The sequence below is a fragment of the Eleutherodactylus coqui genome, chromosome 1 (genome assembly GCF_035609145.1).
Source record: "Eleutherodactylus coqui strain aEleCoq1 chromosome 1, aEleCoq1.hap1, whole genome shotgun sequence".
Classification (NCBI taxonomy): Eukaryota; Metazoa; Chordata; class Amphibia; order Anura; family Eleutherodactylidae; genus Eleutherodactylus; species Eleutherodactylus coqui.
Window position 1 is genome coordinate 245,597,544 of NC_089837.1, and position 12,108 is coordinate 245,609,651.

Sequence of the window (12,108 nt, forward strand, 5' to 3'; positions counted from 1 at the left end):
CAGAATCGCTTGGATATGCAAAACCTTTCGGGTGTTTTTCCATGTTAAAGTGACACGTCAGATTTGCTAAACTGTGCCTGGTCATTAAGGCGCAAACAGGCTTCGTCACTAAGGGGTTAATCCTTCTTGGCTGCGTTTTCAGCTGTGCTGAAAACACAGCCAAAACACTGGCAAAATGCATGACAACACTGCTGAAATTGCAGTTAACTCAGCGTTGCAGAACGCTGCATTTTTGCAAATGCTTGTGTGAGGGAAGCTCAAGGGAACACGCCCTGGACATTTAAGACAAGGATCCTTCAGGCAGAAGACACACAGGAGTCCTTCAGGCAGATGCCAGAGGGGCAGCGGTGGGACGAGTGTGGCATGCAACATGAGGCTGACAGCGGCAGCTGACTGTAGCGGGTAGCAGCTATGCTCTATGGCATAAATACAGCCTTTAAGAATTAGTGGACAGACCAGGTGTGATAAGCTTTGGGTAAAGTTCAGTGTCTTTATTATGTTTATAAAAAAAGAAATTCAAATATCTGTCTTTTAATTCAAGGAAAACATTGAATTGTCAAGGAGTGAAAATGCCACAGCCTACAATCATGCAGTCTACTTTTGGTCTCTCGTTGTATGTTGGGATGTTCTCCATTTTCTGTAGCACCTCACTTCCTTCAATCAGTTGTCTAAAATATACAAAACAATTCCATTACTTTCCATTGTTTTGAAAAATATACAAGACAGAATTCTGAGAAAAATCATGGTTTTCAGGGTAAACATATTTAGGGCAGCTTGTAGTGTGCCTTAAGTGGGTCCCTATACTGCATATGTTCTAGAGAAGTCAACATTAAAGGGATTTTCTGATTAATAAATACATTTGTGGCAGTTGGGGGATAAATTATTAAAGTATTAAAACATTCACCTCTCCACTGCCTTGCTGCTTCCCCACCCCGCCGCTCCTGCCGTCCACTCTTCTGTTTATTTTGGCTGCAGTGGTTGTTTAGCCGCATGACTGCTGCAGCCAACAGAAGGCCTTGATATGAATGTCATCAGTGACGTCCCATAAACCGGCTGGGGTTTAGAAGCCCACATGACAGTTTAAGGGAAGTCACCAGGCCAGAAGACTAAGGCATTAGGCAGATGCCGTGGTGTTGGAGTGCCAAATAGTGCTCTGGTGCCATGGTGAGTATATTACTAAAAGTCAGACAACCCATTTAAAATTGAAATCCAGTCAAAATCATCAGAACATATATTATGAATAGCTCATGACCATATCACTGAAAATGTATATAGTCATCCAGGATGTGATCATATTATCAACTGTTTTATATTGCATTTGGCATTTTATACTGAGCATGTGTCATAGCATCTCGGTCTGATTATATTTGGTTTGACAAATGAAATAGCACTTTATATTAATTTCTGGGATTGGACAGATAAAGTAGCACATTATATCAACTATTTTCATTGGGTACGTCTAGTAAGTTAATGTAACAACATTCTATGTCATATATACCGGTTTCATCTGTCGTTGAATACTTTCTTAGGATGTATTGATATTTTTCATGCACTCTGATTAATTACCTGTATATCATTTTTCGTTGGATGACTATGACGAAAGATATGGTTATTTAACCCGTTTAAGCCTAGTTTGGGCTTAATGTGGTCGAATGGGAGGTTGCTGCACTGAGCCGCCCTTGTCAGAACAACTACCCAGGTTATTAGGGTCTAATTATTTAGGGCCACCATAGGGTAACCTGCTGCGACCATGTGGCCTCCTTTATCCTTGCTGACTACCTCTTTTTTTATTGCCATTGGATGTTTGCCGTATTAACAGAATTTATACTTGGTGGCTTTTAGTCTCCTTTTTAAAATTTCTAATAAAGATTATTTTTTATATTGTTTAGTTTCTCTGTATTCAGTGTTAAGTAGAAACAGCATATGACACGCTAAAGTAACAATCATTTATTTGCCTAGCCATTCATAGTTTTCATAAAATACCAGAGGACGCTAGCAAAACAGTGGCTCTAGGAATGTGGGGGATTTAACAGGTATTTCCTATTTTTTAATTCTGGCATAATTCCTGCTTTTAAGCATTTTTTATATTCTTGGAAAGCCCCTTTAGGACCGTAACTATCTCACAACCTCAGTTGCAGTAATCTTTAAACAGGCAAAGTGTTTCAGCACAATTACTTATCTGAATTTTAGTTGAAACCAAGATTTTATAAACCACATAAATGTTCTTCATCAAGTCTCAGGTTATCCTTACTATTGTTCAGGTCATACAGTGAATTATAGTTTCACACAGTACAAATTTCTATACTCTGCTGTAACCTGACTTAAAGCAACCCTCTAGTTTTGAAACAAAAATTTTTTCAGCAATAATATTACCTGCTGTTGGTCTTCTATGCTGATGCCCTTCTGATCTGCTGGTTCCAGGTTCCATTTTCAGCTGTCCAAGATTCCCAATGCAATCTACAGTCTACCTAAACTCCACAGTAGATTGGTAGTGTTAGGCCTCATGTCCACGGGGAAAATCAGATCCGCTGCAGATTCTACATGGAGAATCTGCAGCGGGTCCCTCCTGCCCCGCGGACATGAGCGCTGAAAATAGAAATTTAAAAGCATTTACCTATCCGTAGCGGGCGGCGAAGGTCAGCTGTTCCTCACGGCCGGATCTTCATTTTCGGCCGGCGGATGAATTCCTGACGCCGGCGGCACGTCGTCGACGTGCCGCGCGCATGCGCCGGGCACATCCGCCGAGCCGAAGCAAGGGAGATGCGGCCGTGAGGAAGAGCAGAGCTTCGCGGTCCGCTGCGGGTGAGTAAATGCTTTTAATTCCTATTTTAGGTCTCCCGCGGATCCGGACGGCTTCCATAGGCTTCAATAGAAGCCCGCGGGAGCCGTCCCCGCGGGAGACCCGCATGAAAATGGAGCATGGTCCAGATTTTTTCATGCTCCATTTTTTTTTAAATGCCTTTTATTGACGATCCGCGGGTATTTATCTACCCGCGGGTGCTCAATGCATCCCTATGGGGTGCGGATCCGCGCGGGAGATCCGCTGCGGATTTTAAATCACATTTTGCCCGTGGACATGAGCCCTTAGACTACCAATGCACCATACCTGCTCTCTGATTGGCCAGCACTGCTCACATTAACACTGTTCACCAATCAAAAAGCAGTGCCCAGTATGAATTAGATAGCTAGAAAACTGCATGGCCATTTTGGACTGCTGAAAACTGCATACCAAATTGGTCGATCAGAGGGACATCAGCAGAGAAGAATAACAGCAGGTAATATACCCTCCCACCTTCAGAATTTTCCCCCATAGTTTGATCATTTAAGTAAACAGAATTTTCCATTATGCTCCACACCACAATTATCTCCCACATGAAGTAGGGAAGTAGGGAATCCCACCACTGCTCCAGCTGACTTGCCTTATCTTCTGTGTAAGAATCACTGATACGAATCCCTTCCTGAACCTGAATTTATGTGTTGGTCAATCTGTCAGTTGTGTGCTCTATTTAATACCTGGACTTCGTAGCAGTCCAGTTTTATCATTCACAAGACCACTGCAAACGGAGATGATAGTGAATGTCAAAGACAATACACATAGTGGGCATCGTGAAACCGAATACCCTTCAGCCAAGTGCCCAAAAACGTTCCGACAGACACAGGTGCCTCTAATGATGATGCCACCTGTCTATGGATGGTGGACAACAAAACAATTGTCAGACAACCAGACTATCCTTGGAAAAGTATTTATATTAATTTATAACACCCTGCTACCTCCTAGTATTGGCACTGGACTATGTTTCATGGTTCATCTGTATTGAGGTATCCACCTCCTTAGAATGTTATGTCGGGTAGCATCCACTACATCTAGAGCAGTGGTGCAAAACCTTTTCTGCTTCAAGGGCCACGTTGTTGTGTGGAACCACTCCCAAGGACTGTATTAAAACTTAGAGATGTTTATACTTTATATATCTATACACCAAAATGTCTACCACATCTACTTCCAGGAGATAGTAACACAGTATGTATGGCCAAAAAAACCCACATATGTCCATCCAGTTCAGCCTGTTACCGACCCCCTTCCCCCCACTACACACACACACACAAACAATATTTATCCAGAGAAAGGCCATTGCAAGAATGGGAGTTCCCTTCTTCCTTAATCAGCATCCAGAGAGGAGCTTTGGTCACGCGCATTTTCAACATCCGTGTAGAGCTGTTTTTGCGCACATAGGTGCGCAAAAATGAATTGCTCGTCTAACCGAGGCCTAATGTGGAAACAACATGTGAGCCGATACACACACACAATTGTTTCATCATCATCACAGACACACATCTTTATGGTAAAAAGTGGTCAGACTAATGAACTTCAGATTTTGTTGTAAGGGTGAAATCACTAAGGCCTCATGTCCACGGGGAAAATCAGATCCGCTGCAGATTCTCCATGTAGAATCTGCAGCGGGTCCCTCCTGCCCCGCGGACATGAGCGCCGAAAATAGAAATTTAAAAGCATTTACCTATCCGTAGCGGGCGGCGAAGATCAGCTGTTCCTCACGGCCGGATCTTCATTTTCGGCCGGCGGATGAATTCCTGACGCCGGCGGCACGTCGCCGGCACGTCGTCGACGTGCCGCGCGCATGCGCCGGGCACATCCGCCGAGCCGAAGCAAGGGAGATGCGGCCGTGAGGAAGAGCAGAGCTTCGCGGCCCGCTGCGGGTGAGTAAATGCTTTTAATTCCTATTTTAGGTCTCCCGCGGATCCGGACGGCTTCCATAGGCTTCAATAGAAGCCCGCGGGAGCCGTCCCCGCGGGAGACCCGCATGAAAATGGAGCATGGTCCAGATTTTTTCATGCTCCATTTTTTTTTAAATGCCTTTTATTGACGATCCGCGGGTATTTATCTACCCGCGGGTGGTCAATGCATCCCTATGGGGTGCGGATCCGCGCGCGGGAGATCCGCTGCGGATTTTAAATCACATTTTGCCCGTGGACATGAGCCCTAAAGGAGTTCAAAAAGGTCCTGAAAGCATTTATTGGAAGATATAATATCATAATTTAAGGGTACTCGATTGTTGCTGGATAATTGATCCATAGATTTATTCTGATTTCCATTTTTGGAGTTGAATAGGAGTTTCCCCCAAAATGCAAGTCAGTTGACTATTGTCTCATGGAACTTTTTGGGTCTCTGTGAATCAAGATTGTAGAATTATAGGTTAGATTGAAAGAACCTGTTTTTTTTTAACGTTACCCACTATGTAAGATCTTCAGTGAATCACAGGGGTCCCATATATTCATTCTATTCAGGAAATTAAAGCTGGTTTGAGATCAAAGACATGGAGCACTTCATAGATGCTTTTTACTTCTGTAAATGAGTGGTAGTGTGAGATTATAGATGAATATCTCTAACATATCAGAAGATTATTCTGACTGGATTAGCAATTTTACTCCTAAAATATGAAACCATGCATCAAATAAAGCAGTGGAAGTAATTAAAATAATAAGTATATGAATTAGGACCATAGCACTATTTGGAAAATTACCAAATTCAAACATCTCCTAGCCTGAATGGAGAGCAGTTAAACAATGATCTGTCAAATGACTATATAGATATCACAGCAGATTCATACAGGGAAACTGCCAATTACATATATTGCATCTTGTAGACTAGATTATTTTGTGCAGCTTGGATTTTATTCTTGGGTGTACAGTTCTTCTGCATGGGGTACTTTACTTACCCAAATGCAACAAGTTTCCTATCCATGTATGGAGTAGCTTGTAGAGTGATATAGAACTGGGAGCCATTTGAATGTCGTCCTTTATTGGCCATACCAAGAATTCCCCACTTACTGTGAGAAACTGCATAATTTTCGTCTGTAAAATAATTTTCTAGTTGGTAAAAAACAGGAGTAAGCAGAATGAACATACGTTCAAGTTCAATACATTTCCTATTCTTAAAGTGCTTGTCTGTGACATTAAATTTATAATTAATGGGGAAAACATGGTATGAGCTGACATTTTATAATTTATCATCTGTAGCAATGCATTCCCCAAATGTAAGATAAAAGATAACATACAGCGTATCTGTAAAGTGCAGGTGGCCGGTGACAATAATAGTGAAGCAGTGGTCACAATCAATTGTTTCTTTGCTGCAGGTTATTCAGCAACAGAAATGACAGTGCATGTGCACAGCAATGCACAGTATATATAGGTAATCACAGCAGAGGATTAACTGACATTGAATGTCATCAGCTTGAGTAACACAAGAAGATCACTAATCATATACACCAGGTGACTTTGGGGACACTCTCCACTTGGCCTTTGCTCAGCTGTACTCGCACTGGTGCTGATCGCTAATGAAGCCCCTGGTATCAAGCTAGCTCACTGTCTTTATTACTGATACTGCCTCCTACTGCACCACAATACTGTGGGCACTGGCTGCCACTTTGCTGGTGACACAGCTCCGACGTCTAGGCATTTTGGATTTTGTTATTGTATGATGATAAAAAAAATATGTTGTTTTCACTGTGAGAGAAACCATAATGTTCTCTCATACACCAGCTTGCCTTTGTTCTATCTAAAAGCTTCTTTCTTATTTTTCTCTATCAGCTAAAATGTATATGCAGGTGGCCTGGCTCAAGTGTTGATCACTTCAGAGGAATTCAAGGTCATTTTGTTTGTGTGTGTGTCTATATATATATATATATATATATATATATATATATATATATATATATATATAATGTGTGTGTGTAAAAGGATTGTATGGAGGTACTTACTTATCTCCATATAATCCTTCTATACACTAATAAGGTTTATGTCCTTAAATGACTAGCAGTTGCTAAACACTGCCAATTACAAGTCTATAATCTTTGTATAAATATATATGTGTGTGATATGCTTAATAATAACCCTCTAACATGCAGGCAGGGTGTCACTTGGGAGAATGTCCTGCCTATAGACTGACGTAAATGCTTATGCTGAGCTTTAATGACCAATGAAAACAAATGAATTGCAATAAGCCTCGTTTTCAAATGTCTTTGTCTAAAAAACGTATATATATATATATATATATATATATATATATATATATTTCTGCTTTTTCTAAAAAAAAGAGAATTAGTTGATTATACATAATGTTATGTGTAGTCTATGATTCTTCAAACTTAACCCTTTTTAAGTTCGGGAGAGAAGAATATACCTGGAGCGCTCCATTGCACTAACAGCACCTTACCTGATGAACCGTGTCTCATGGCATTCTAACATATTTATATATTCCTGAATTCACAGTTTTAGATGCTTATATTTTAGTTTCCATTTATCTTTGTTAAAATACATTCTAACAAACACATTTGATGTAAAATTTAAAAAAAGAAACCTTTGACTTACAACTAGAGATGAGCGAGCGTACTCGGTTCAGGTGTTTTTGCACTCGAGCACCGCTTTTTCCGAGTAACTGACTACTCAGACGAAAAGATTCGGGGGGCGCCGAGGGGCGGGGGGCAGCATGGTGGAGCGGGGGTTAGCAGGGGGTGAACAGGGGGGAGCTCTCTCTCCCCCCCCCCACTCCCCTCTGCAACCCCCCGCTCACCCCCGGAGCCCCCCGAATATTTTCGTCCGAGTAGTCAGTTACTCGGAAAAAGTGGTGCTCGAGTGCAAAAACACCCGAACCGAGTACGCTCGCTCATCTCTACTTACATAACAGTTACATTTACCTTCAAATGTATCTCCAAATATAGATTCCCCTCCATTTCCTTTTCCAGATGCTATATCTATGAACAACAACAATAGCAGTGAATTACCTTTTTAAATAGCAATCTAAAGGTACTTAATGCGCTGCAGAACTATACAACAAATATATTTTATGGTAATCGCTTTATGCTTTGTAATGAATTCAAACAGAGTTTAGTGTTTTCTAGTCAATTACTAATATATACTGTACAATTAATATGTGTTGGCTATGCAGTATCACAGAGTGAAGCCTCCAGTTATCCTTGCCATTTATTTATTACAACACTGGCATAGTGAAAAGAAAACATAGTAGTGTGCCCATAGCAATTTATCAAATTCCACAAACTTGAACATCGTAAACTAAAAGCAATCATATGAAATGTTAAAATGGTTAACATCACTGACTACCCTAGCTAAATGAGTTTCCTTAAAATGGTTATCCCAAAAAAATCAATTATCACCTATCTATAGAATAAATGAAAAATGATTGATTACTTGTGGTCAATCTGCTGGGATCTTCTGCGATCATTAGACTGGTGCAGCACAGCACCACTCACCTTGAAGACTCGAGGTACACCATTTTCATGATTGCAGGGCTCCCAGTGGTCGAATGGTTACATGTACCTTCTTTTGTTATAACATTCTCTGCAGTTAACTTTTTTTCATAATTCAGACTACCCTTTAATTAACTAAAATCTCTCTCTTTACCTCCCCCTTGTATCCAGCCATTTTTCACTATGCGGTGGAATACAGATCCTTTATAACATAATTTTAAGCCACTCCGAGAATCCCCAGCTTCTCCAGAGCACAAGTACTGGAAATTTTTGCATGTTTTAGGGCATATATCTGAAAACAACTGAAATAAAGAGATGTTATTGCCAACAGGAAATACTTAGGATATTTCAAACATTAAGTCCCCCTGTCCACGGCCGAGGCAAAATATCGCTAGCAATATTCCGCCGCTGAAGAAGAGGTGGGAGGACTGCCAGGTCTCAATGAGCCTATCTGATAGATAGGCTTACCGCGGAAAATTACGGCAAATCGCAGCATGACACGATTTGAATCCCGCGAGCGGAGAGTCGCTATGATTCTCCACTCGTGGACGTCAGGCTGCGCTTTCCATAGTTAGGTCTATGGAAAGCGTTCACTGCGTTACCCGCGGACGGATTATCGCGCGGATAAAGCAGTGACATATTGCCTGTGGACAGGAGGCCTAAAAGTGTATCAACCTTACAAAAGTTTTACATTCATTTTAGTTACATAGTTCCCATAAACAAGTATTCTATATTACTGCACAGTTTTCTCGATTACTCACTTGTACATTCCATAAGCAATCTCTCCTCGTATCACTCTTGCCATCCATGTGAAATCCCAAAGGATGCGAGGCATTTTTCATATGAAAACAGACTCACATCACTTTGGGTTAGCGGAGTTTCTGTCATTGTTTTCTATGGGATTCCTCGTACTGCATCGCGTGCACTTTGCACATGGTGCGATGCTGCTCTCCCATTGAAAACAATGGGCAGTCCGATGCAAGATCACACAGCAAGACAGAACATGCAGCGATTTGATTCCTGCATAGCACAGTGGTGCCATGCGGGAACAAAGAAAAAATCGCTTATGTGTATTGCATTCAAAAGAATGGGATTCATTATTGTGCGAGATTTGTGCTTCTTGCAATGTAGAAATGTTGCACAATTTACTCGTCCGTGTGAACCGAGCCTTAATCTTACAATGTATAGGCAAATTGTTAAATTTAATCATGCAAAAAAAATATTGTCTGTGTGATTCCTCATGCAGCGTCCCGTAGGGTAACTCAGGACACCGGGCATACGCTGAGGAGCTGGGAGGGTAGAGTGATCACTTGTCACGGTGGCACTTACGAGGCTCCCTCCCAGAGGGACACATGTAGCCTCGGCCAGAGCAGCGCTGAGTCTCTTCCAGACACCCTTAGGAGAGGGATGGCCAATAAACACAGGAACAGGAGATAACGTTGTCATGCGTGACGCCACCGTTCCTATTACCCTCCAGTATTAAAGGGAATTCACACACAATGTAAGGTTGAAGTACCTCAGTCCCTGGGAGCGGTCAGGGCCTGGCAAAACTTTACTTGGAAACTTCAATGTCACACAAATCAGGAATACACTAGTGCAGGTAAGAACAGACAGTTGGAGGTCAGGGAGGAAACTCATGATGACACTTGTCCTGTAGGCCTGTCTTATCTGTCAGGTACCGCTCCTGGAAGGAGAACACTTCAGTGGAGGATAGGGGTAGGGTCCATCCACAGACACTCTTTTCTCCTCAAGCTCTCTTTCTCTCTTTTAATGGTTCCTGGTATTAGGGTCCTCAGGAAATATTTCTTTCTTTTCCATTCTTCACCACATGAGGGTTGAAGTTACCCCCATGTGGCTTCCACTCTCTCTCTGGAACCCAGAAGAACAGAGAAGAACTCCTTTCCCACTGCCAAACACTCATGCTTATAAACTCTAGCATACCACATAACATAAATTGATACATTTGCAGACATCTCCCAGTCTCATGCAAACATTAAAGGGGTTGTCCCGAGGCAGCAAGTGGGTCTATACACTTCTGCATGGCCATAATAATGCACTTTGTAATGTACATTGTGCATTAATTATGAGCCATACAGAAGTTATAAAAAGTTTTATACTTACCTGCTCCGTTGCTGGCGTCCTCGTCTCCATGGTGCCGACTAATTTTCGCCCTCCGATGGCCAAATTAGCCGCGCTTGCGCAGTCCGGGTCTTCTTCTTTTCTGAATGGGGCTCCGTGTAGCTCCGTGTAGCTCCGCCCCGTCACGTGCCGATTCCAGCCAATCAGGAGGCTGGAATCGGCAATGGACCGCACAGAAGCCCTGCGGTCCATGAAGACAGAGGATCCCGGCGGCCATCTTCAGCAGGTGAGTATGAAGACGCCGGACCGCCGGGATTCAGGTAAGCGCTGTGCGGGTGGTTTTTTTAACCCCTGCATCGGGGTTGTCTCGCGCCGAACGGGGGGGGGGTTTAAAAAAAAAAAAAACCGTTTCGGCGCGGGACAACCCCTTTAACCTCTCACTTGCTGCAGCTTTGCGATGCACATAACAGGAGACTAGACAATTTGTACATCGCATCTACACAAAAGACATTACAAGTATGACATTAAGGCCTCCCTCACACAGGGCATTTGCAGAAATGCAGCGTTTTTCAACGCTGCGTTACTGCAGATTCCGCCCCGTTTCAGCAGCGCTGGCATACTTTATGCCAGCGTTTTGGCTGCGTTTTCAGCTCGGCTGAAAACGCAGCCAAGGATGCTGATAAGAAAAAAAAAGCAATACTCACCTAGCCGCTGTGGTCCGGGTCGTGGCCGCTGGTCTCTGCCGCTGATCCAGGCTTCCTCGGCACTCCCAAGTCTACTGCCAGAGGCCAGGTTTGAGAACCCTGCCTCTGGCAATAGAGTGCTGTGATTGGTTGTCTGTGCTTGCTCGATGCCCAATCACAGCCCTTCATTGACTGTCTCAGCCAATCAGAGCTTGCCGGCGCTGATTGGCTGAGACAGTCAATGAAGGGCTGTGATTGGGCATCGAGCGTGCCAACAACCAATCACAGCACTCTATTGCTGGAGCGGGGTTCTCAAACCTGGCCTACGGCAATAGACTTGTGAATGCAGGGGAAGCCCGGATCAGCGGCAGAGAACAGCGGCCGCGACCCGGACTGCAGCGGCTAGTGAGTATTGCTTTCTTTTTTTTGTCTAACTGGGACTGATTTTCAGGGTAGGGCTTCTATTGCAAGCCCTCACCCCGAAAATCGGCGAGCGGTTAACGCTGCCAAAAACACAGCACCAAGTGTTGTCGCATTTTCAGCAGTGCTAAAACCGCTGCCCATTCATTTCAATGGGCGACGCAGGGCTGAAAACGCCCCAAAATAGAACATGCATCGCTGTCAAAGCGCAGCGTTGGGAGGCGCTGTGTTTTCAGCCCTGTGTGAGCAGCCCCATTGAAATGAATGGCAGTGTTGTACAGCGTTTAGCGCTGGGCTGAAAAGGCAGCGCTAAACGCTGTATAAAACGCCCTGTGTGAGGGAGGCCTTATGGAGGGGCCAGGAATAGACGTTATAGGCCACTACACTCACCCATTATCAATATCAGCTAATTTAGTTCTTCCAACCTTGTTCTTGACTGATTCAAGTACACTTCATATACAGATACAGCATGACAAATACTTTGAAGCATGGGTAGACAAATTGCTTGTGTAGCATGTTCAGCTCACAAAGGTAGTTGGAGAATTTAGGTTTGAACGAGCAAACAGACAAATGATTACTTTCATTTCAAAGTCCTTCTTTTTTTGTCATAGCACATTCAGTCTATTATTGGTCTGTCAGGGGAGTCT

General features: G+C 43.2%; 1 protein-coding gene across 2 annotated transcripts in view; it reads right to left on the reverse strand.

Annotated features, from left to right (window-relative positions):
• Positions 1-465: 465 nt before the first annotated feature.
• PPIL6 (peptidylprolyl isomerase like 6) overlaps positions 466-12,108 on the reverse strand; it is a 36,977-nt gene continuing 25,334 nt past the window's right edge. The window contains exons 5-8 of one of the 2 annotated variants that reach the window (XM_066591325.1): positions 8,434-8,581; positions 7,710-7,766; positions 5,733-5,868; positions 466-668 (exon numbers count right to left, since the gene is read on the reverse strand). In XM_066591325.1, the coding sequence (XP_066447422.1) occupies positions 557-668; positions 5,733-5,868; positions 7,710-7,766; positions 8,434-8,581 (453 nt within the window). In that variant the 3' untranslated portion in view covers positions 466-556. Of the gene's footprint in view, positions 669-5,732; positions 5,884-7,709; positions 7,767-8,433; positions 8,582-12,108 lie in introns of both variants that reach the window. The other variant, XM_066591318.1, reaches the window with a different exon arrangement.